General features: G+C 45.3%; 1 protein-coding gene across 3 annotated transcripts in view; it reads right to left on the bottom strand.

The window, feature by feature from the left end:
* ADCY8 (adenylate cyclase 8) overlaps positions 1-22,715 on the bottom strand; it is a 224,915-nt gene extending 202,200 nt beyond the window's left edge. For all 3 annotated transcript variants that reach the window (XM_036830371.1, XM_036830369.1, XM_036830370.1), the window contains exon 1: positions 21,691-22,715. In XM_036830371.1, the coding sequence (XP_036686266.1) occupies positions 21,691-22,641 (951 nt within the window). In that variant the 5' untranslated portion in view covers positions 22,642-22,715. The remainder of the gene's footprint in view (positions 1-21,690) is intronic.
* Positions 22,716-26,315: the final 3,600 nt, after the last annotated feature.

Below are 26,315 nucleotides of genomic sequence, written 5' to 3'. Positions count from 1 at the left end.
GCTGGATGATTGGAAGAATTCAGACTGGAACTCCTTGCTCCCACTCCAAGTCCTTCTGTAGACAATCGCCTTGGCTTTTTTTTTTTAAATAAATTTATTTATTTTATTTATTTATTTTTGGCTGTGTTGGGTCTTCGTTGCTGTGCGTGGGCTTTCTCTAGTTGCAGAGAGAGGGGGCTACTCTTTGTTGCGGTGCGCGGGCTTCTCATTGCGGTGGCTTCTCTTGTTGTGAAGCACAGGCTCTAGGCACGCAGGCTTCAGTAGTTGTGGCTCTCAAGCTTCAGTAGTTGTGGCTCGCAGGTCTAGAGCACAGGCTCAGTAGTTGCGGTGCATGGGCTTAGTTGCTCTGCGGCATGTGGGATCCTTCCGGACCAGGGCTTGAACCCGTGTCCCCTGCATTGGCAGGAGGATTCCCAACCACTGCGCCACCAGGGGAGTCCCCGCCTTGGCTTTTGAATTGAAGTACAGGACATATGGTTGCATAATTGCTCTTCAGGGTCTGGGACGGGAAACCAGGAAGCAGCAGGTGCTAGAAGAGACACACCGTCTCCTGGAATCTCTGGAGGCAGCTGCCGGAGGGCACTGCTCTCACTTTTGACCCCCAGCAATTCTGACCTCACCGTCCACTGGGAGCAGGCATCGGAGCCAATTAGCAATCACAGCCTATTAGCAGTTAATTTCCTCTGCCCATCAGAATTTTAGAAATGGTGACAGAGAAGTACGCCAAGTCAGAGAAAAAAAAAATCCCACTAGGAGATGAACAGCCCAGGATGGTAGCCTGCCCAGTGTCTGGATATTAAGAAACCTTTCAAGTCCAAGCTTTCAAGCCTGATAAGCAGCAGGGCCAGTAACTTGCCCTCTATAACCAAGATATTATACCATCTGGTACATTAAATATCAGAAAACTTTAAAGCATAAATTGTATTACAAATGCCAAGTACTTTTTTGGTATGAGTGCTCTGAGTGAGTGGGTCGTTTGGAGTAGTTGGTTCATGAGAAAGAAGTGGGCTTTGAAATACGTGTTCTCCTTCAATATTTAATCAAAATAGTGACTCAACAGAGTTCCAGTACTGAATCCTTTAGCTATTATTATTTTTTAAAGGTCACAGAGAACACTCCAAGGAAGAGAGGTAGTTCTTCTTTTTTTTCCTTTTGGTAAAACACACCATCTTGGAGAAGTGATGTTTGTATTAAATATATTCTTTCAGCCTTCCATCAAATGGTTTGCAAATAACAGTTAAGAATATCAGAGGCATACATTTCCATTAACCAGGCTATTCGCTAGTGCTTTGGCCTGAGCCTTCTGCCAACTATTTCATTTTGGCCATGTCACTCTCCCCAGCTGCTCTGTTCATTCATTCAATAATTACTTACAGAGCACCAGTTATGTGCTAGGCACTGTTCTAGAGGCTGGAGATATGATGGGGAATTAAGAATCAAGGTCTCTGCCCTCACTAGGCTTTCACTGCAAACCGCCTAACAACAGGTAACACATATGGCCTGAGCACTGTCCCAAGACTTTACCCACATCACCTCTGTTAATGTGCACACCTCCCTTATAAGATACATACTATAACTATACCCATTTTACAGATGAGGAAACTGAGGCTTAAAGAGGTTAAATAACTTGCCAGGCCACAAGCTGATGAGTGGTGGTGTCAGGATTCAAACCCAAGCACTCTATGTCCGGAGCATCTCTTCTCACTCATTTTGCCAAAACACCTTCTTCTGTTTGAGAGGAAATACAGAAGTGTACATTTCCTGAAAACTAGAATGTAGCGGAGGACGTGGATATGGGCATCTCATCTTCCAGCAGTGGAGGTCTCGCCTTATAACCATGCCATTTTGTTGGTATCTCTAAATCTTACCCTTGAATTCCCAGTTCACCTGCCACCACGGTGAAATTTTCCTGTGTCCCCAGTCAGAATTAATGACAATTTCTTCTGGCTCAAAATACGACAGATATGTCAGGGACTCTTGTGGAGATGATGAAAAGGGAGGAGAAAAGGAACGATGTTGGTGGTGATGGAGATAAAGGTAATGTTGGGATTAATGAAAATAATGATCTGAGATATCTTAGGTGGTCCTGGCTCTTTGCAACACAAAAAATATGGCAGCTGCCTATACCATGTCAACAACAAACAGTATTTTCTACAAGTAGGTTGTCACACAATGCAAAGAGCTTCTTGGGATGGAGTGAGTTCTCTGTCATTGGGGTATTCCAGCAGAATTGGTATAAATATTCAATGGAAAATGTATAGATTAAGTGTAGTAATCTATAGCCTCCTTTCTTATAATGTTCATTACTCTTCCCAGACTCATTCCCAAAATTGGGAGGACAAATAAATGCCTGTATTACTAAAAAATCAACCCCAGTAGTATGTACGTTTTCCTTTCATCTACCTACCTATTTATCTATCTAGCTAGCTAGCTAATTAGCCATCCAATACAGTATTTGTGTCAACTTCCTCTTCATGAGGTCAACAGATCTTACATGTTTATTTGATAACTCAACATTATCGAGATCCATCATAAGAAATAAGCAATAAGATAAGAATAATTATGTTTAATAAAATTGGTGTTTGCCTCTTTAATGATACTATCTATTTAAAGACTGTGGAGGCCATGAGTATTTTTTACCAGAACATGGACTTTTAAAAGAAAAGCATCATCCTGGCATGATGATTTTGTGTAGGATCACTGGAGTTACAATTTGGCAAATTCATTAGGTCCTCTTCCCTTGGTATGATTCCTATTCATCTCCTGGTACCAAAAATATTTTATCTGCAATTTTTAGCCTTACCCAGGACTTGAACCAGAAAGAAAGAGACCAGAAGCCCACTAGAAGCACTAATCTGAACCCTGGTCTAACCCACAATTATTTCACCTTCTTGGACCTTAAAATCTATTATAATACATCCTCTGGAGAAGCCAGAACTACCATCTGGCCCTGAACATCAGCCCTGGGTATTCCCATTCATTTATTCATTCTTATATAAAATATTTATCAAACATGGGAGGCTGAGAGTATTCAGGTATGCAAGCAAATCTTACCCATTCCCTATTTCATCATACCTACTCTCTGGTGGAAAAACAGACATGGAACAAATACTCTCACACACACGCACACACACACACACACACACGCACAGTGGTATGTGTTATCTAAGAAAAGTACGGGGGCTTGTAAAATGTGATTAAGTTGTGACCTAAGAAAGGGCAGAGGAAGCCTCCCTGATAAAGGCTCCTTGTGCGGAGAATGAGGGAAGAGCGTCTCAGGAAAAGGAGGAAGAGAAACTCAGACAGCTCAGAGGCAAAAAGAGACATGGGTCTTTCAAGGAACTGAACCAAAGTCATCGTGACTTCAGGAGTGAGAATGAGATGAAGAATGGAATTACCTGAGGAAGACAGAGGCCAGATCTAAAACGTGGGTCTCAAGAGGGAGTTCTGCCTTTGCCTTAAGAGCAATGGGAAGCTACTGACATTTACGGAAGGATTCTAAGCAATCAACCTCGTAAGAAAAACTCCACCCTGGTGACACTGTGGGCAGTAGCTCGGAAAGGATCTAAATTGGGTGTAGGGAGGCGACTGTGATTCAGATGAGGAACAGGGTCTCCTGCACTGAAGTGAAAGGGGCAGAGATAAAGTGGATGGATGTGAGCATATTCAGGAGGGAAACTTGTCAGGAACTTGCAATAGATTGGCCATGGGGACTGAGAGATGGAGAAGTGACAGGCATGCCTCGGGCTTTCTGGTTTGGGCAACTGCAAGGATGGACCAGAGAACCCTGGATTCACTGAGATCAAGATCCGGGAAGAGGACAAAGTTAGGGGAACTGCAGGATGTAAATGTCCCCCCTTCCTCTATGAGATTTAGGAGGTTTTTTGGACTTCTTTTTAGAGTCCAATTATTCTACATGTAACCAATTATTTATAACACCAAGAGTCACAGAGTCATAAGCTTCGAATTAGAAGGGATCTTAAAAATCATTCAGTTCAACCCTTTGCCTTTTGCCCCAAATCCCTGAGGATGGGCATCTGGCTTCTGCTAAACACCTCCAGGGATGCCTTTTAATCTCACAAAGGCCAGTGCAATTTCAAAGAGTTATAAATAGGAAGGCATCAGTTTCTTCCCTTGGGACATAGTCCTACAAGTCTTCTCCAGCCATAATTATTGCCTGGAATTTATTCTAGGGCTATAAATAATATATCAGATGACACAACATCTGATCTGGGTCTTTCTTTATGTTCCCCAAACCTCAAGTATGGAGCAAAAAAAAAAAAAAAATCACAAAATGAAAACGGCTCTGTTTGTCTTAGATGATCAGGTCATCAAGATAAGAGTTGCAATGTTATCTCAAGAAGCAGTCAATGTTTATTTATCGGTCAATACACCATGAATATATTTTGCAGCCAGTATTGATTAGAACTTTCATTTGGATGTTGGTAATGAAGAAGTAAAATAATAGTGGATTAAACAAATTTGGAGTCTATTTTGTGTTATAAAAAAATTTCTAGGGACGAGCCATCCGGGGCTGGTACGGTGACCTCAATAGTATTATCAGTGTCCTAAAATTCTTATTTCTTTTTTTAAGTTTTTTTTTCAGCTTTATTAAGGTATAATTGACAAATAAAAATTGCATATATTTAAGATTTACAACTCTGTATTTTGATATACATATGCATGGTGAAATGATTACCACAATCAAGCTAATTTACATATCCATCACCTCACATAATTATCATTTTCTTTCCTTCCTTCCCTCTTATTAGAATTCTTATTTCTTTGTGATCCACCATCCCACTGTGTGGCTTCCATCCTCAAGGTCTTTTCATGGCCCGAGGTGGCTGGTGGAGGTGCCATTACCTCTGCTTACCGGGCAGAAAGATGACTAAAGTGGGGTGGGTGTAAAAAAAGCAGACTTCCCAGAAGAATCAGGCATCTTTTCAAAGCTGTCCAAAACCTTCCAGTGATGAGTACCACTTATAGCTTATTGGCTACCCCAAGCTACAAGAAGGCACACAGGCACACACACACACACTCACACACACCTGATATATATAAACTCACACACACACACCCCTGAAACAGATATATATACACACACACACACACACATACACACGTCTGGTCACATTACCTCCCCAAGGCTGGTTCTTCTATAGGCAAGAAAGAAAGAACAGTGCACGTCGGCAACCACCCAGCAGTGTCTGAAGCACAGCCTGTGCGCAGAAACTTGCCCCAGGTAAACAGGCATGTCCTCAAATGGCTTAACGTTTTAACGCATATGAAGCAATTTAGGGTAACTCAGAATCCTGTGGGCAACTAGGTTTAGATTACTCTCAAGAACATAGGCAGGAAAGAAAGAGATTTATTTTTGCTAGTAGGTATGTGGGTTAAAATAAGGGCTTGGTGTGCATATTTTAGTAAATTATGTAATGATTCTTTTCCCTTTTCTTTCTGGTGTATCCATTAATCTGGTTTTGAAGAAGCCTGGGGAACCAGGAAGTCATCAGAACTTTAGACTTTTCTCAGGCTCAGTGTCTTCTCTAAATGTTAATTCTACTTTGAGCATGGGCAGCGCACACAGAAAGCCAGGTAAAAGGGCAGACTCTTTCTCAGATCTTTAGAGCGTCACTGCATGAAACCCACTGCAGCTCTCTGTAGAGCCTTGACAGGAGGCGGCCCAGGCATCGATGGATAAATTTTCTTTCTTGCCCCTGGTAACATAAATGCCTTGAGGGCAGGAAATATTTATTTGACTTTGCCTTCCTCAAGTTCAGCACATTGTAGACAGTTGATAAATGAAAGGAACATGCATTATTAAGTGTGAATATACATTTACTTAAATGTCTGGCATGTACAGGGGCATGGGGGGAGGCAGCAGGAACTCATGTATGTTTGGTACCAAACAGACTTGAGTTTAAATCCTCACTTGGCTACACCCAATCGGAACGACTGCAGCCAAATTCACCTCTGATCTTCAATTTCTTCATTTTGAAATGAGGGTTGCAATTCTACTGCACAGATGCACCATCCAGAGTGGACACGATGTTATGTGAACCACACAACACACGCACCAGCGAGGCGTTGCCAAATGTGAGTGTGCTCAGCTCTCCTGCCTGGTTCTCCCTTTGGAACATCTAAGTTAAGGTCTCAAAGCCCAAAGATTCGGAAGGGGGTCTTAAATTTATTTATTTATTTTTAATGGTTTATTTGTTCATTTATTCAACTCATATGACATAGTCTCTGCTCTTAGGGACCTTATAACTTACTGGAGAATCAGGTTGTCACGCGAATTTTACTGTACATGATAGGGAAAGGACAGCATTCTGGAGTATTTGAAGAAAGCACTTCAGTCCAAAGAATGTGTTGTACATGGAGCATCCTGGAAATTAGAAATTGTTCCACTGACTGATCCCAGAGCCTAGGTGCTATCAGGTGTCTACACTGCTGTTAGAAGATTGTAAACCAGTAAGACAACGGGGAATAGGTGGTAGCAAAGCAGGCCCAATAAAATTCCTCCTCAGGTGTCTGGAAAGGGGGGGGGGGGGTCTTTTAAAGAAGTGGTTCTCAAACAGTGTTCAGTGGAACCTTGGGGGTGCCTCGGCGGGTTGGGCAGAAGAACGGCAAAGCGGTAAGAGAGGATGAATGGTAATGCAGCACAAAGAGAGGCAGAGTGGGTCTCCCTCCACTCTTCCCACCCTGCAGTGTCATTTTCATTAGTTTTATATTTGAGTGCTTAGTCTAGTTTGAAAAAAACATTGCTGCTCTTCTAAATCCTCTTCTGTTTATCCTCTTTGTTGGCGGGAAGTTGATATTTACCCCACTATGAGTTTCCCTGCTAATTTTATTGACAATGGATTCATTTTGCTGTCCTTTAATGGTTGTTTAGTATTGGGATAGGTTCGCAGTTTGAATTATGTGCACGTGCCTGAGATGGGACTGAAAAAAATTAAGTTTATTAACTAGATTTTAAAATGACCTTTTCAGCCTTTTTTACACCCAAATTACCTCAAACCAAGGTATTTTGGGCAGGATATCAAGTGAAAATTTGTTTCCACCTTCCACAAAATTAGGAAGGACTTTTCATGAGGAAAAACTTCAGTGTGGTAATCTGTGTGGAGACATAACAGCATTTAAGTGAAAAAATGGTTTTGCTTCCTTGCAAGAATGTTCTAAGTACATGGCAAAGGGGTGATTCCTGATGACTGATATTTTTGTACATGAAAGAAACACTTAAGTAACACGTAGCTTGAAATTGAGTGGACGTCCTCTCATCCTGAGGTGCAGTTTTTGCTTCTAGTGGGAAATGACTATTATTGCTGGAAATGGCCAGGGCAGAACTGCCATTTCACCCACTGTTTTTGTTTTAATTTTCATTTTATATTGGACTATAGTTGATTTACAATGTTATGTTAGTTTCAGGTGTACAGCAAAGTGATTCAGTTATACATATACACATATCTATTCTTTTTCAGATTCTTTTCCCATATAGGTTATTACAGAATATTGAGCAGAGTTCCCTGTGCTATACAGTAGGCCCTTGTGGATTAAATATAGTAGTGTGTATATGTCAATCCCAAACTCCCAATTTATTCCTCTCCCCCCACCTTTCCCCTTTGGTAACCATAAATTTGTTTTCTAAGTCTGTGAGTCTGTTTCTGTTTTGTAAATAAGCTCATTTGTATCATTTTTTTTTTTTCTTTTTGGCTGCACCTCAGAGACATGTGGGATCTTAGTTCCCCGACCAGGGATTGAACCTATGTCCCCTGCAGTGGAAGTGTGGAATCTTAACCACTGGACATCCAGGGAAGTCCCTGTATCAATTTTTTTAAAGATTCCACATATAAGCATTCAGGCACTCAGCCTGTGGACTGCTGTCCTGTGTTTGGCCAGTTCCAGCCCCATCTCAGAGCTAGGCAGCCTGGCAATGTGTAACCAACCACATCAGGCCCATCTGTGTTACAGAAATACTACTACTATTACTACTACTACTACTACTGCTGCTGCTATCCAGTGCTTGGTTACTCCTGTTTATCAGCTCAACACTCGTTCTTATTCACCAACTCCTTTCCTATCTATAAACTGTGAAGTTTTGACAGCAGGTATCTTACATCCTCATCTTGTTACAGATGACGTGACTAATATACAGCAGGATGAAGTGAGTTCCTCGAGGTCCTGGGGTCTGTTTCCTGGGGTTTGCAGACATAGAATAGGAAACCACAGAAGCCAGACTCCAAGTTGTGGGTATTCAGGCTGCACAGATGCCCAGCTCCATCACTCCTGGGTAACACTGACATAAAATGGCTTGTTGATCACAGCTGACATGCGCATTTTGTAAAAGCTAGATAGGCAATTCTGACAAGCTCCACAAAATCACTAATTAAATATTCAAAGGAAACAATTGTCTGTCAATTAAATATCTCAGTTACGATTCCCTTGGAAACAAATCGAATGACTAAAATCACATACAATTTTACAACTCACGGTGTCAATGTAACTAAACCACTAGGAGAAATTAAATATTAAATACCATCTAATAAGTAATTCTCTCAGCATTTGCTATATCCTTACTCATATTTCTCTTCCTTCTCAGCGGTTACAGACCTCAGCCAGCTATGTTTTCTACATGGGTTGTCATTATCTGATCTTGGGAGTGAAATAAACCAGGAAAGCATACAAATCTTCACATACACATTCACTGTAACTCATAGGAATACAAACCGTAGAGCGGTGAGCCATCTCAAGAGTCATTTCCTAGTGATAGAGTTTTAGAGCTGTGAGGAATTCATTTCAAGGCCAAGACAGGTGGAGTGGTCTGTACAGAGTTGCACTGTCTTGGATGTAAAGTCCGAGGTCAATCTTTTGATGACCATTAGGTGCTATTTTCAATACAATGTACCAGCCCCCTGGCTCCACAGACCGATAACATCGTTATACGCATTGCTACGATTTGGAATACAAATTTCATTTTTCTTTCCCTTTATTACTTTTAACTCATTGCCTCTGAAACTAGCAGAGTCAATTGAGATAAAATGGCCTTAAAAAATCATCAAATCGAGGGGCAGCTTTGAAATGAGACAGATGCGGTTAAAATCCTTTATTAGCTGTCTGACCGAAGGGAAATGATGTAGTACTCTGAGCTTAGCATCCTCAGCTATAAAAAGGGAAGCGGAAATACTGATGCTAAGATGATTCTCCAGGCACTGACTCAAGAAGCCTCTGCTACGAGCTTTTCCCATGATGTGCCAATGTCCATTCCAGGGATAGACAAAAGGACAGCGCCTGTCCTCAAAGTGTATATGGTTTACTAATAGAAACAAATAAGGAAACTATAATTCCAGTCTCACCTACCAACCCCTATTCCTCCTCCAGGTCTTAATTAAGAATACTTTCCTCCTCTCAGTTCAAGTCAGGTTTTTTTCTTTTCAATAGAAACCAGGACCAGGACAAGGGTGAGGCCAGCTGGGTTCCTAGGGTGTACAGTTTAAGAAAGCACTTCCTGTCAGGGTTGTACAAGTGCAGAGTCGGCACCTGAGAGTGAGTGCCTCTTATGCTTTGCACCCTGGGTGCCTTACTAGCCTCAACCTGGTCCCTGCCTGCATGGGTTTAGCCAAGTGAAGCCCAGGAAAGGACCACTCAGGGCAGAGGACTCCAGGAAAAAGGGTGACTGTTTTGAAAATTAAGTTATAATAAAGCATAAAAGGTATTGTGTGATTCTTTGCACCAGGCCCGGAACTAAATACTCTAAATACTATTGTGCGTATTATTTCATCTCTTCAATGATCTTCCGGCTTGCTATTATTCTTCCCATTTTACAGCTAAAGGAAGTGAGGTACAGAAAGATTAAGGCCTTTGAGGGTGTCCTGAAATTAATAAATGGCAGATCTAGCCCAGTTGGTCTGAATCCACATCCTGCGCTGTGATCTCCACACAGTGATGGCTCTTCCCGTGAGATGTGTAGGTCTGGAGCAGGGCAATACTCAACACCGACACTCTCCCACTGAAAACATCTTGCTCGAAGAACTGCTTGGCTTTTTGTCAAATTTGGTAACATCTGCCTGCCCCTCCTCCATTAAACACCTAATCTGAGTTCAGATTCTCAAACAAACAATTACACACAGGCCATTTGTTCCTAAGCTGGCATGTGTCTTGAAGAAGGGACACAGGGGAGGTTTCCTGGAGCTGGTGACACCTGAGCTGGTAGACAAGGAAGGAAGGAGCCAGAAGAATTGTTTCAGAAAAACATTCAGGCATAAGCCAGCATGAGGTACCCAGGAAAACTGGTGATGGGATTCCACCGTGGAACTTACCCAGTGGTGTGAGGTGGTGAGAATACTAGCATTTGAGAGAAGCTCACCCTTGCGGGGTGGGGACGGCTTGGAGAAGCACGAGAGATGAAAAAATTGAGAAATTGTTGGGGAGGGCGTGCTGCACTAGAATGAAATGAGTAGGATGGAGAGATTTGGACAGATCCCAGCGATGGGAGAGGAAACCATCCGGATTTCACATAGATGCTGGGAGACTGGGAGGTGATTTTTGACTTGTTGAGACTGAGCTGCCTGGAGGTGCCCAGCAGGTCACAGAATACCCTGGTCTTCAGCGCAGCAGACAGAACAGGGTTGGAGATACAGATGTAGGACATAGGTGCATGGTCGTCAACTAAAGGAGGACGTGATTGCCCAGGGTGATGGGGGAGACATACGGGATGGGAACTTAAGAAGCCTCACCATTTAAGAGGTGAGTTGAAGGGCAAGCCCTGAAAGCACTTGAGAAGGAAGAGTGCATGTAACCAGCACTAGACTCAGTCGTAGAGACACACCCGTGACTCAGGTACAACCCCTGCCTTTGTGAAACTCACAGCCCGGCTGGTGAGAGAGAGAGACTTGGAGACAAATAGCAGTACGGCCCTGTGGCAGGATGGACAGGCAGGTAGGGGTAATGCGGTCAGAGAAGAAGGAATATCTAACTAGGTCTGGGTACTAGGAAAAACTTTGTAATTCTGCATTTTCCCCCTACTCACAAAACCCTTTTAGGTATCAAGATACTTGTGCCTGAAGAAGCCAAAGCCATTTGGCCAATGTCACTGGGAAAAATTCATGGCAAAAATACAATGACAATTTGTGGTTTCTGTTTTTAAGGAAATGTACTTACATAGTTTCAAAAATATCTCACTGCCCATTGGCACAGTTCACAGTTCCTCTCTGGCTGAAATGGCTTGGGCAGGGCCCCAAGAGCAGCACATGATGTCATTATTCACTTGGTAAGAGACAAAGGCTATATCTCTCTCATAAATAGGGAAGGGGGCCCTCTGTTCATTGGGCACTGACTGTCTGGTCCCATGATCCCACCCGCCACTGAGCTGACCATCACCAGTAGGCTAGGAAGACTCACTTAAGTAATGGTGGACGTTTGATGCTGAACTTATTAGAAAATAAGCCGGCTCTGATTGATATTTATTTTGTTTCTTGAACTAATTGACAGAAGAAAAGTGAACTAAGGGGGATAATGCGTCACAGAACCGAAAACAGGTGACTTACTCATAACCTTTTTGGACTTCATGAAGACTGTTTTAGTTACTTGCACTTGGTTCCAATATGGAAAATCAGGCTTTATTTTTGCGTTTAGGCAGTCTACAGATAAATTGGTCCAGTGAGGGTACAAACTGGTCTTTAGGTGGCAGGTTTTAAGCTGTGGGAAATGGCAGACTAAGCAATTGTCCAGTTACTATGCCCAGCAAGGGCAACTGGTTCTCCTCTTAGGAGTGAGGCAGACCAGCTTGGCTGGCAAGGAGCGCTGGAGGCAGGTAGGAAGGTGGGAGCACCTCTTGCCCACAACTGCCCCTGTATGAAGCCAGAGGGTGAATATCCACAGGTGACCAGAAGGGGGTACCACTGAGAGGTCAGGCCAGAGAAATGATTTGGGGTAGTATACCACAAAGCAAAGACAGCCTGAGTGAGGTGCCGGTGCTGGGATTCAGAGCCAGGGTGCTACAGAACCAAGAAGGACGCCAACGAGGGGCTGAGACCCTCATTAATACTTGGGCTCTATTTTGCATGGATGGACCAGACTACTTAAAATTTTCAGGAATGGACAAATAAGTATGGATAATTTAGGTCCATGACTTTTTAACTTCCTTTTTCCTTTTTTATCTTTTTTGACTGAAATGATCTGGATAATGATTTGAATTTTTCTTCATGTTACCTACTATAACTTCCTTAACACAGGTCTAGCAAACACTCAGCTTGGGGCTTTCTGCCCAAAGCACTTCCTGGGCTGACATTTGGTGTGCTTTTGCCTGTATTGACCAGAGAAACTGATTTCTTTTCTCTCACTGGCTTTTCACTGACTGTTTGACCATGCGTGTTGGCGGGGTGGAGGGGGAGGAGGTGGGCATGTAATATTCATTCATTCCATTCATTTATAAGTACGATATTTAGAACTGCCCATGTGCCGGGTACTATGCTAGGCGCTAAGAACACAACGATGAGGAGGGCACAATCCTTGACCTCAAGGGGCTCACAGCCTGGTAGGCACAAGGCATGTTACGACATTGCTCTGGTAGTTGAAAATGCAGAGTGTAGCGATGTACCAAGGAGAGGGAATTGAGCCTTGCTTAAGCTCTTTGTCTGCCCACCTTGTGTGGGAATGGGCTGCCTGGAGCTCCAAGGCAGCTGCTCAGTTTTTAGCTGGGGTTACTGTGAACACAGAGAAACTAAGAGAGCCTGGAGCTGCAGACAAGCCCGACCTTCTCAACATGAGGCAGATGCTCTCTTGTGCCATGTCTTCTGGTCACCAGGCTCGGGATGCCTTCAGCCTGTGATAAGGTGATGCTTAAATAACTGACCTCCTGACTCTTCCCCGGGGTGCCTTTACATTCTTCACTAGCAAGATCCACACCCATTTACAATTTTTTCTAAAGTCTGACCTTTCCTTTCACGCAACTCTTAAAAGAAATCCACTGCAGCTTCGATTTCTCATGCTTTAAAGGTCTGTAGTAAAAAGAGCCCAAGACCTGCATTTGTGTAAAATACTCACCGAATGCTGTGTTTCAGACGTGTTCTGAGAGTCTGCTACAAACCTTCCTACCTCTGCATCAGAGTCACCAACTCCCTCCCCAAATCCATTCAAGTACCAGCCTCATTACAGCAACAACCTTGACTGGGTAGTACACAGCCGTGTCTCAGAATCCAGAACCCAACAGCCAGTCAACAAGTATTTGGTGAATAATTTTCCTACTCAATCCTCATTCTCCCCTTCTTCCTAATGCAATTCTGATTTTTTGAGAAGCACTAAAATCAAATCTATTTTTGCCATCCTTTCTTGCTGATGGAGGGGCTTTGGATCAGAATTCTGGTCCCCAAAATAGAAGCAGACATCACTGGGCAGGGGTCCCAGAGGAGCTCCTGAAAGGGCTGCCGACTCAGTGGGCAAATGCCCTTTAGGCATCTTGGTTTCTTGCCCTTTGCTTTTTGTCCTCTTCTTTTTTTTTTCCTGCCTGCAAAGTGGCTGTGATGGCTTAGAGATGCAACCAGTGGTTTCCAAAGGACCTTGAGGAAAAGACCTCCCTGTATGGAATTCTCCTTTAGGCCATCCCTGATAGATTTCTGTACAGCTTTCCCTTGAAAAATCCCCATGCCAGGGAGCTCATCACTTCAAAAAGCAGCTCCCTGGGCAGGTCTATCTGTTACAAAGCCTTAGCTTTAGGTGAACCAAATCTCTCATGGTATAACGACCACCCATTGATCATTATTCTGTCTTAGAGGACACATAAGATAAACAGTTTCTCTTTGTCATGGCAGTACCCCTGATATTTGAGGACATCGACCCTATCTCTTCTATCCTTAGGCTTTGCAGGGTTTTTCTTTTTTTCTTTTTTTTTTGGTCCTGTTCTGTTTTGCTGCATTTCTTATTCCCATGTTCTGAGTTAAAGGAGTACATATATTTTGACTATGCGTTCCCTAATCCTTAGTCGTCTCTATTTTATAAGCAATCGTGTATTCAGCACATAATCACACAGAAAAAAGGAGAAAAGATTCTGAAATGGTTTACTCCAGTCAACTGGAAAACCAGCTGACACAGGACAAGGATGGTAGTGAATAAGACAGCTCAACAAAATAATTCTTGTTTCATGTGAAAATTTTATACTGGTATGCTCTCTATATAAAGATGACAGTTTTAAAAATTTACTCATTAAAAAACCCCCAAACATTAATACGATTTAATTTCATACTTAGCTCACGTCTTCACCATGTACATTTTTATCATTTTCTGATTTAGGAGAATTTTGTGTTTCAAAGATATTTTGCAATTCATAACACCTGAGTTAGGCATGTAAGTCAGGAAGTGGGGTGGAAGGGAAAGAAAACCCCAGTGACTAATGAATGTGCAAGGTGTTACACATATTAAAAGACATGATTTAGCTAAGAATGAAATTCAAATACTAAATCACAAACATGCCCAGAGTCCAATGCAGAGATATCAAAGAAACAAGGAATTGCAGGTTTATCTGACAACACATTGAGTTATAATCCCAGTTCGTTGGTTGAGAAGGTGGTCACACAGTTGCATTCACTGGTAGAATGGCTTTTATTCCCCTTGGGAGATGGCCAGGCCTCCCTGGGAATGTCTGGGACCTCAACGGTTAATCTACCCTGCATTCTTCTGTACCCTGCAGAGCTGACTGTGAAAAATCTTGGAGTGAGAAAAGCTGGCTTCCGAAGTGCTGCTTAAGTGACCTGACTTCTTAAAATAGTCCTTCATAAACAAACTCACATGATCTAATTTGCGTGTATAAATCCAATTATGTTTCCTGGGAAGGCACAGGGAAGATTATCTGGCTGGGTAGACCAACGTTCTTCTACGCCAGCCCCAAGAAAACGCTGAGGGAGAAATTATTTACAGAACTGATTCTCTTGCTAACTGAGGGTCAGACCTAAATATCCCAGAAATTTGCCTACATTCTGCTTTTGGTACCTTGCATTCCAGAGAAAGCAAAGAACACGCTACAAAGCAATATGCCTAGGGAACTGATACACCATCCAAGGGCATATTCTACACCTCCTGGTCCCTCAGAACATCAATATTGTGCCCATTCGTTGGTGAGAGGAAAGGTTTGAGATGAATGTTGCAAGTGTCTCCTATGTTCTGAAAACAAACACATGTAGCATCAACTCAAATAGACACACTTGCGAAATGAATAAATTAGCATCCTAAGAAACATTTAGACAACAGTGAAGTGTCACATCAGCATGACTGTAGTTGTGTCCTTTGATTATACGTTGCCAGCAGCACTGAATTTGGGATCAACTTTTTTTTTTTTAATCTTTCCTTTTAATGCTTGGTTTCACTTATTTTTGATGAGCTCTTAAAATGCCATCAATCATCAAGGTGTAAATGTGACTAATGCATTTGTCCTACTTAGCATGACACCGCAGCAGCTGCTCCAGAAATAAAGTCCTCCCAGTCTTCCCAGTTCCAACCTAATTATGTTCCGACCCACTGAAACCAGTCAGGTGACATTACCGGGTAGGAAGAAAAACAAATTCATTATTCAGTCTTGCAAAGGCCACACCACACGTCATTTTACAACTCCCTCTAAATACACAGACGCCAAGCCTATTGGCAACTCCAGGGCAAAGGTGTCTACAGATCAAGGCTGAAGGGATTTAGTTTGTCATTTCAGATGTCATTAAAAATATCCTTTGCAAAGCCTACTCTCCATCACAAAAAAAAAAAAAAAAAAAAAAAAAAAAAGGAAAGGAAAGGAAAGAAGGAAAAGAGAACCAAAAAGGACAGTCTCTCGGTTTTTTTCACAAGTAAGAGAGAATAATACTTCCATTTCTGGGCATTCAGAGGAACCCCTTGGGAATGTTGACACTCAAATCTGCTTTTGAAAGTCATTTTCTCAGACAGGCTGGGATGTTGCAATTATTTTTTAAAGCCTATATGAATTTGCCAAAGGAAAATGTACAGAAATGGAGGTATTTGTGGTTTTAAAAAACGCACATCATAACTAGTGAGGTGCGTTAAATAGGACCCCAGTTACACTCATTTAATGGATATTTGTATTTCCTGAAGTATCTACCTTGATATCAAATACCAAATTGAGACGATTTAAATTACATGTCATTTGCTGTACATTGAATAGTCATAAGATTCCTTTTATTTGATTCGAGTTAACAGACTTAGACAAAGGACATATAATACATGCATATGTTTAAATTTTACACATGGGGAGAGAGATGTTGGTAATTCCATTATACTCACTTTGACTTTACTGTGAAGTCAACCCTTCATTTAAATGATCAGAAATGCACGTTAAAGCACATGCAAAGCCTACTTCTCTCCTGACCCCCACCTGCTCATACCATTCACCACTCTCTTACCTGGTATAAACGATGCATTTTCCCCAAAAGGATTTTTTAAAGGCCAAGTGGCAAGCTAAAAATCTCTCGTTATTAATCAAGTTTAATGATCATGATTTAATTAGCATTCGTCTGGCTCTAGTCTTTTCTGTTTCGCTGGATGTGTGTAAGACAAGGAAGAAAAGGCTGCTTGAGAAATTCAAATCTGACAGCATGACCTTGAGCACTAACTCACCTGGATTTGCATACCTGGCTGCCTTTGCTCATAGAGCTGTCTTGGAGAAATCACCTCCATTCTGACACTTCTGCTTATATGCCTCACCAAGAGGTACAGAGGGCTAATTAGCCACTAGCTGTGACATTTTAGAATCCCCAAGAGGGAAGCATAATGCAGCAATCTTTGTAGTTAAATATTGCTGCCTCTCAGTTTTCCAATAACTAAATGATCTTCATCATCTTATCACTAATGAGCTGAAGAATGAGAATGAGATGAATTTCAAAAGTTAGGTAGCTCATATTATTGTCACCAGCAATTAAAATAGAATCAACTGCTAACTACAGCAACAGAGCTTAGAATGTATCTCCCTGGTGACAGAACCTACCAAATACAACCTTATCATTAATATTTTATTTATACACATAATGTCATTTTGTAATGGATTTTCAGATGGGTAAATTGAACTGGCAAGAGAAACAATTTGTTTAAGAGGTGGAAAATTCTGTGTCGTAGAGAGAATCTGGACAAAGGCGCTACTATCTGTGGCTTGAATCACATAATGAAGCTGATTTAACTTGAAATGGGTGAGGCTCCCCAAGGAAGGGATACCTACAGCCTTAGTGCTACCTGTAGCTGAAATTTCTCAGGGGGAAAGGAAAAGGAATCCTTTGAATTGGGCTTTGAACCTTCTGAGGGTTCCTCATTATTTCCAGTGCCACTTAGACCTAGAAAATACACGGGGATCACATCTGCCCTGGACAAGAACCTCTTTGGGTGGAAAGTTCACGACTTTCGTCTAACTGTTCCCTGAGTGGAGAAAACAGAAACCGTTTCTTTGCTGATAGCAAGGAACCTCCTAGTTGGCCCTTTTAAGGTTCTACCACGTATCCACAGTGGAAAGCACGTGATTGATAGATAAATGAATACAGGCCATTCTCTCTTCGTATAGGGTATCTGCAGAGACCTGCAGCTTGGTTGTTACCCTGTCAAGCCACAGATATAATTTTCTTCCAGAGGGAAAGAGGAGAAGCCGATTCTCAAGCTTGGGTTAGAGAAGGCAATCATCAGCTCATTTGTTCCTTTTGAAAATGGCATTTTCAGTGAAGTGAAACAGCTGCCGAGGTGTGTTTACTGTATCCTCATTCTAGCTTCCTGCTTCTTGAAAATGTTAAGTTAAACATGAGCCATCCTCTTAATGGGAATCAAGATTAATGTAGAGAAAGAAGATATGCCAGGGTTGATGGCCTTCAGTTGACAAATTTATATCCCACTGAGCAAGACGATAAGCTAGCTACAAAGAGCCTATTCCCAGCAATTCAATCACTTTCCCCTTATGATTGCCCTTTGGCTTTTTCATTAAATGTTAATTCGTGTGCTATATGGGGTATCACTCTCCTGAGTAGTGAAACAAGTATCTCTCACTCTTGAGTCATTTCAAATGCTTATGTTTTTAGAAGGATACTCTCTGAAAGGTTTCTGAAGAGTGACTGGCATTGAGCTAGGATCTGAATCCTGACCTCACCACTTCTCAGGCTCATCATCTTTGGGAGGTCCCTTTAAAGTTTCTAAGAATCTGTCATTTCTTCTCTGAAATAAAAGTGAAGGATGATACCATCAGTTTTTCATCACTAGATGTGATCACGTATGTAAAGGCTCTTGGTTACAGGTAAAATATTGTACAAATGTAAAGAATTATTACTGTGCTTTGATTTCTCTGAAGGTGTTTATGTGTAAAAGACTGCTTTACACACATTTAACGTGTGTGTGTATGTGTGTAGAAAGCTTTCACCAACACAACGTCAGGGGACTTGGCTATTTTATAATATTGCTTATGCAATGAGTACTCTTGTTCATTCAGTGATCAAGTGCCTACCACGTGCCTGGCATTTTTGAGGATAAGAGGATAAACACGATAGACAATGTCTTTGCTCTTACATGGTGTTTACATTCTTGTGAGGGTGTGGGGCTGGGGGAAGAAACACAATAAATATAAACCAGTCAGATAATTTCAGATGGTATATGTGTTCTGGAGAAAATAAGACACGTCATGTACTAGGGAGCGGCATTTGAACTGAGTCTGGAATAATGAGAATGCGTCAGTCATATGAAGACCTGGCAAAAATTGTTCTAGGCAGCAGTCACAAAGCCTAAGAAGTGGGAAAGAGCTTGGGATATTTGAAAGATAGGAAAATAGAGAGTATATTTGGAGGCTGAGGAGTAGAAGAGACAGAAATATAATTAGCGAGAGAAGCAGCACCAACTTATAGAGGATCCAGTAGGCCACGGTAAGGAGTTAGGATTTTATTCCAGTTTCTAAACAAGGTCGTTAGCAGGTGTTAAGTATGCCTTGTATATCACCAAACAGGGAAAACCAAACAATACTGATTAAAAAAATCACAGATTCTTTTTTTTTTTTAAAGCGATTCTCTACTTTATCCACCTACAAGGTCTAGGAAAGACACTTGAACCTCTAGAGGGCGCCAAAGGAAAACCTTTTGTGGCCAAAGCCACAAAGGTTCTTTCAGCACCTAAAATCAGAGGAAAGCGCTCTGCTTGTTCTTTCAGAGTCCGGCAAAAGGTGACACCTTATGAAAAGATAGTTCATCTGCATTTCCTACCCAAACAGAAAGTTGAATGAGCTTGGTATACATACACCAGGACCCTGGTTTTCACGCTAAAGGATTGTTTATGATGGGGTGGGAGTAGGAAGGCATTTGAGGGTTATTTTTAATCTTCTCCCATCTGGTAGTATTTGAGTGGAGAATAAAACAAATATGGAGCCAAAATTTACTTTCTGGATTCATTTGGCAAGAAAAGTGTCTCTATACTTAGGACTTTGAAAATATTCATAATTTGCTACTTAGGATGTTATTCTAAATACTATTCCAAAGTTACTTGACAAAGGCTTTTAGTAATGTGTACCAAGGAAGGCTACTGCATGAGAAGCAGTGGGTTATGACAAATGGAATTTTCTGCAAATGGTCAGATAGCTATGATATATTATGAAAACGACTCGTAGTGAGAGAAGAGAAGGGGAAGGAAGGAGGAGAAGGAGACAGAAAAGATGAGAAAGGGAAAAAGGGAAAAGGAGCAAGAGGGTCAGCTGATGTCTAGGTACATAATAAAGAAAATGCAAAACAGAAGGAGAGAAATTGGAAGAAAAGGAGAGATTCAGAGGACACTCGGGTTCAAATCCACGTGTAAACAAGATTCAGGAACACAGTTAAAATATAATTTTATATAATCCCAAAATGAGACTTTATCATATGTGGGTATTAAAGGTTCATGATGATTCTGAGAAAACATTCATTATGGTTTTTTAAATCCTTTTTTCTTTTATAAATTTATTTATTTTATTTATTTATTTTTGGCTGCACTGGGTCTTCATTGCTGCACGCGGGCTTTCTCTAGTTGTGGCGAGCAGGGGCTACTCTTTGTTGCCATGCCCGGGCTTCTCACTGTGGTGGCTTCTCTTGTTGCGGAGCACGGGCTCTAGGCGTGTGGGCTTCAATAGTTGTGGCTCGCGGGCTCTAGAGCACAGCCTCAGTAGTTGTGGTGCACGGGCTTATTTGCTCTGCGGCATGTGGGATCTTCCCGGACCAGGGATCGAACTCGTGTCCCCTGCATTGGTAGGCGGATTCTTAACCACTACACCACCGGGGAATTCCCTCATTATTGTTTTTAATAAGAAAAATTCAACGGGTCAGACCTTACTTACAGAGGCTCTCATCCTCCCATTTCATGCCTGATGATCACAGCCATGTACTTTATATGCTCTTTGCTCTACCCAGGGAGACTTCAAAAAGCACCGTAAAAGTGGCCAACCAGATAAGTAACCTAAGCAAATGGATATAGACCATCCGAGAAGAGAGAGAATTCCAAATCAACTAGGAGTCCAGAAGGTCAATGATGGGTAAAACACTCTGACGGTACCAGAGCTCTAAAAGTCATGAGCAGTTTTCATAGGTGTTGTACCTGTTTATCCTAAGAACCATCTATTCAAACCAGACTGCAAGAGAAGCCTCTGATGGCCAAGCACCTCTCACCAGCTATTTACTTGAAAACACTCCAGCTGATACGTTTCCCTCATTTTTATGAAGAAGTTCCCATAAAACTCTCTTGTTACCCCCATTCACTCTCTTGTTACCTACCAGACATTTGGTCAAGAAAGTGCCAGACCATTAATTATCAATTGATTTCAATGAATTTAAACAATAGAGTCATCATCTAACTCCTCATTCACAGACAATGAGAACTTTGTTCACAGAAACACATCCATTTTTAATGGGAAAAGATAGGAAGAAAGGGGGAGAAAGGAGAAAGCGACCTAAAGAGTCAGGTTCCACCTAAATATTTCAAACCATCTACATCAAAATGCCCCTTTTCAATTAAGCAAAACTTGCATTCTTTGCCAATGACATGCTCCCCCCTCTCCACCAGCCCCAAAAGTCCTGAGGTTGATTTATTCAAAGCATTGGGGTTGGATCCTGTAGCAAGAGAAGATTGCACCTTAGATCCCCAAGGCAATAAAGAAAAAAAACGTGTGTCACAGGCTTGTCTGAAAGACTGCGTGAGATAGCTTAAGTAGGGTACCCAGCACCAGCAATTAGTACGCGTTTGACAAATATTGATTCCTTCAAGAACTGAGGATTTGTGGCGCAAAGACACAGAGAAACCCAACTCTGAATCCCAGAGTCCCTTAGGACACCCTGCTGTAACTCTCACGAGTAAAGCTGCTAAGGAATGGGTCACCTTCTAAATCGGGGTGCTCCTCCCCCCTTTCTGTCTCCTGCTCCAGAGACTGACTGCAGCTCCTGGGGGATGTGTGAGGAGCAAAAAGAAGACTACTTCTTAGCTGATGTCAGAGAATTACTCACAGAATCAGAGTAGAAGGGTAGAGATGATAGAAACTTTAGAGGTCATTTAGTTCCAGTTCCTCTAGAGCAGTATCATCCCACGAACTCCCAGGACCTCCTAGGTGCAAAGCACTGTGCCGGGCTGGGGGAGGGGACTCACAGGGAGAGAGGGAAACCTGCCTCTTAGAAAAGCGATTTCTAAAGAACCCCGGGGAGTCAGGGGACGAGCAAGGCAGGAAGGAGTTACCTGGTTGATGGAAATGACCGCCAGCCTGGGGATGACCCCCTGGAGGACCACCTGCAGTAACGACGTGCCCAGGCCGGCCAGGATGGCCCAGGTGAGCGGCAGCGGCAGCATGCTGTAGGTGGCGAAGAGCGTGAAGAGCACGTAGCCAATGCCGTCTCCCAGGAGCCCATAGCCCAGACCTGCTGCTAAGATCTGGGTGGTCATGGCCACCCAGGTGACCACGCCGCTGTACTGCAGGTAGGTGTGCGACGTGGTGTCCTTCCTGACCACCACCAAGGCGCAGATCACCACCTCTATGCCCGTGAAGAAGCCCAGCAGGATGCCCTTGAGCGGGTCCATGGGGGCCGAGGCCAGGCTCAAGTGCAGAACCAAGAGGGTGAGTTTGGTCAGCACGTCCAGCACGTTCATCACCACCTCCGATTTGCGCCTCTGGCCCAGGAAATAGCGCTGGTACAGGCGCTCCAGATCCCGGGACTTGAAGGAGTTGCGCAGGGTGGGGAAAATGACCCCTCGGTAGCTATAGCCCCCCTTGAGGAAGAAATCCGAGTTGCTCGGGGCGCAGTCGAGGTGCAGGAAGCCCAGGTCACCCGCGCCCCCGCCGCCGCCGCTGCCGCTGCGTTCCGGGAAGACTTTGGTGCAGCCGGGGCTGTGCGCTCTCTCCCCGGGGCCCAGCGCGTAGAGGGGCAGCGCCGAGTCGCCGGCCAGCTGCGACGCGTGGTGGTGGTTGGGGCCGCCGCCCACAGGGTCCGAGGCTTTGCTGGAGCTCCCGCTCCCGCCGCCGCTGCCCCGGTGCCCGTGAACGAAGCGCTGCTCGGTGATGTGCCGCACCGCCGTTTGCCACAGCAGCCGCTGCGGCCGGGAGCCGCTCCCGCCGTCGCCGGCCGGGGGCGTCGGGTGGATGGTGTAGAGTTCCTCGCTGCCGCTAAGGCAGCGCACATCGGAGAGCTCCATGGCGCCGGGCCGCTGGGAGGGAGGCGCAGAACCTGCGGGAGGCCGCGGCGGGAGGGGGTCCCGAAAGACCCAAAGGCGGCCTGGTGGGAGCTTGGCGGCTAGCCCTTCTATCCCCAGCCGCCCTGGGCAGGAGGTCCCCGCACGTCAGGTCATAGTGCGCCCCGGGCCAAAGGGCGCCTGGAAGACCGCCGCAGACCCCTGCGTCCTCGCGCGTCGCCCTCCCGCCAGCCCGCGCAGCTTGGGTGCGTGGCAGCGGGGGCTATTTGTCCGCAGAAGCCGCGGCGCTCTGAGCCACGCAGACCCCTTCCCGGCCTCTGGCTTCCTGGCTGGGTCTCGGCTCAGCGTCTTGGCGTTGCCTTTGCTCTCCAAGAGGCGCCCAGGCGCCTGGGCTCCGTGCTTCAGCTGCGCGCCGGGCGGGTCCTGGCTGCGGCACTGGGCTCGGGACGCCCACGACTCGGCGGCTGCAGGTGGGGGGTGGTCGGGGGTGACCGGCAGCGCAGACGGGTGCGAAGTTAGCCGCTCTGGCTGGAGCAGAGTCCTTCGGAGAACTCCATTGCGCCGGGATGAGGAGCCGGGGCGGAGCTGGGGGCGGGGGTAATGAAGGGGGAGGAGTGGGGGACAGTGAGGTGGCGGGTGCCCAGCGGGAGGATTGGCGAGGTGGTAGCCTCAGCGCTAACAAGTCACCAAACAGTTAATTTGGAAGTGCGGGTGTACGGAGGCTCCCTCCCGCGTTCATTTCTGGCTGTCTCCACTTCCTGAGCGAAGACTGACAGCGCAGCGCTGGTTCTGGCCCGACGCATCCCTCGGGGAAGGGGGAGGGCCTCAGGGTCCCAAGTCGCGGCTACTAGACGGAGTCAGCCTTTCCAGCTGTGTTTCCGAGGGGTCGCAGCACAAGATTCTCACCCCCTTCACTTCGCTCGTTGGAATCCCTTTGGCCCGGAGCTGGGAGGAGCAGGAGGCGAAGGCAGGAAAAAAGTGGGGAGGGCTCCAAAGCCAACAGCTCCGAGGACGAGGAGAAGCCACTGGTGCAGATGGCTGAGGCTAAGAACCGTAGCTTGGTGCGTGCGGCGGGTGTGAGCTTTGGGCGAGAAGGGAGGCCCGAGGCCGCGGGGAAGTCGCCTGAGTCGCCGCCGGATCCAGGGGAGCGCCGCGTGCCAACCTGGCGCTCTGCTCTGAAGCGCGCTGCGGGCGCCGGGCGACAGGCAAGAATTTGGAGACCTGTCTGAGCGGTTGGACACCAGAGGAGACTTAGACCCGCCCCCACGCCAAGCCACGCCCCCGGAACGGGGCGGGGGCGGAGTGGCGGTGGTGGCGTGGACCAGGCGCCCAGATCTGGCCAGGACGCCCCAGGTCTTCAAGGCAGCGGCGCGCGCAGACCCGCGTGGGAGAGGACGGTGGGGTTGGGGCAGGCGGGGCGGGGCGGGCGCCCCCCGACCAGCCCCCGGCGCGGAGATGCAGCGCTCCAGCTGGCCGCGCTGGCCGGTTCCTCCGCTGTTCTTTTTTAGACACTGGCTCTGGTCCTCCGCAGGTGCGGAGCCAGGACTCGTAGGCCGCTTTGCCCACGGACTCCGAGAGCCCAGCGCGAAGGCATAGAGGGTCTCCTTTACGCTCTCCCCACTGGGGCGTCTTTTGGCAAAGCCAGCTTGCGGGCTAAAAGCAAAATACCCCCAAGAAGCCACAATTGCAGAGGCCGGCAGCTTCCTGAGGGAGTCTCTTTACTACACCAATCCGGAGGGATGGAGAGCGCGAGGCATTAGAATGCGAGGGCCCTCGGAGGGCCAAGTTTCTCCCCGCTTACAGTAGGGGTCGAGGACGGAGGGCGTGGGGAAGGCATTTCCAGCCGCCCTCTCGAGCCCGGTTTCCCGCCCGCCGAGCTCCGGCGAGCAGTTGCGGACAAAGCCCTTGGCGGAGCTCGGGGCAGATCCAGGCGCAACACGGTGGGCACGTGGTGTGTGCGCCCGCGCCGGGCCGAGCAGGGGCTCCGGGTCCGCCGGGCGCGCCGCAGTCCCGAGCCCGTTTGCATGTGGCGGAGCCACGGTGGGACTGCGGCTTCAGCCGGTGGAGCCCTGGCCCTGAGCACAGTCAGCTGATGGCCAATGACGTCAGGCCCTGGGCGCTTTCGCGGCTCCCCATGGCTTCCCTTGAAAGCACCAAAGACCGCCTCGCCGTTCCCTCAGGCCCCCCTGAGCGGACGATTTCCCCTGCTTTCCCTAGGAGAAACTCCCCTCCCTTTGCTTGCCCTGGGCAAGAATGTCTTTCCCGATCTCCCTCCTCAAAGGCACACACCACCTCCAGGGTTATTTGTGTCCGCCGTGTCCCAGAAACACGAGTTGCATTATTTCCTTTTTAAGTCTTTCTTTTCCACACACACGGGTTTCAGTTTAAACCCAGAACTGGTCAACTGCCTTGCACATAGAATCCCCCCAAAAGTAGAAAGAAGACTCAACATTTTCCCCGATCTCCCTTAACAGTAGATTTCTGGGATGTCATACACACCCTGGATAAGACTCCTTTAATCCTAGTCCCTTAGAGTTGCACTCTACACCTACACCGCTCAAGAAAGGAAACAAAATTAAGTGCTCAGTCTTGAATTGAAAGAAGTTCGATTCTATCTTTAACCCAGTTTGTAGATGAATTAATTTGTTAACAAAGTAAAGGTATCCCAGAATAGCTGGACTATTCCATGGGGCTGGAATTTAAGGGCAAAGCGCTTCCCCCAAAACTCGGTTTTGCAGTTATCTAGACCTTAATGAAATAATCCCAGGCATTACATCCTTGAGAAACAAATGCTACTTGCTTCTCCCTGCCTAAATTCCTTGGACTCTGCCTGGCCAGCTCTCCTGAAACTCTAGGGTGGGTAATCAATGTCTTGACTTGAGGCAGGGAGTCCAAATAGGGCAGAGGGCTGGGTGGGGGAGGGAGGCTGGTTCCTGCAGACCCTATGCCAGGATGTGTGGGGAGCTGTGTCCTGATCTGCAGGCATAGCCCCAAGTCATCTGTGCTAATGAGCATATTAGTAAACTTGGCAGTGGAAGACACCTCTTTATTTTCTCAATTCTTTCTCCTTCGGAGCCTGAGAGCTCAGCCTGAATAAATGAGGGGTTGAATGCAGATGGAACTTTCCTATGAAAATCTTCCTCCTAGACATATCCCAGGATGATTTATTCAGCAGCAAAAGGAGGCTTGCCAAGGAGGGGGAGATTGGACCCAATCAGATAAAATGACTCAGGCTGATGAATGAGCATAGCATGCTACAGAAAGACGCTCAAAGAATTTCCTGAACTCAGAGGTTGAAACTAACGTATCAGGGAGAAAACTGCATCTGGTGTACTGACTCCTCTGAAAGTTCCTTTGCTGTAGGGGTGTTAGGGCATGTTGTTTGAAAATAAGAGCATAGATGACACAATTAGATTCAAATGTTATTCTTCTTGTTGCGATGACACAGTGCCATTCAGACCCCCCCAAGTTCTGTTTTTGAATGACAGCATTGGCTCAGTACACATATCAAGAGGCTTTTGGGAATCTGCAAACCACCAAATGATTGTCACTTAAAACAAGAGAAGTCAACACACTGCTTTGAGGCTATAATGGACCTCTCATTCATGGTCCTCTCATGGACCTTAATTAAGTGAATTAAGTTCACTTAATTCCTTGCATATTTATTATGGCTGGGT

Source organism: Balaenoptera musculus, chromosome 17 (genome assembly GCF_009873245.2).
Source record: "Balaenoptera musculus isolate JJ_BM4_2016_0621 chromosome 17, mBalMus1.pri.v3, whole genome shotgun sequence".
Taxonomy (NCBI): domain Eukaryota; kingdom Metazoa; phylum Chordata; class Mammalia; order Artiodactyla; family Balaenopteridae; genus Balaenoptera; species Balaenoptera musculus.
The sequence above is the reverse complement of the archived record's forward strand: the minus strand, read 5'-3'. Positions and strand labels throughout refer to the sequence as shown.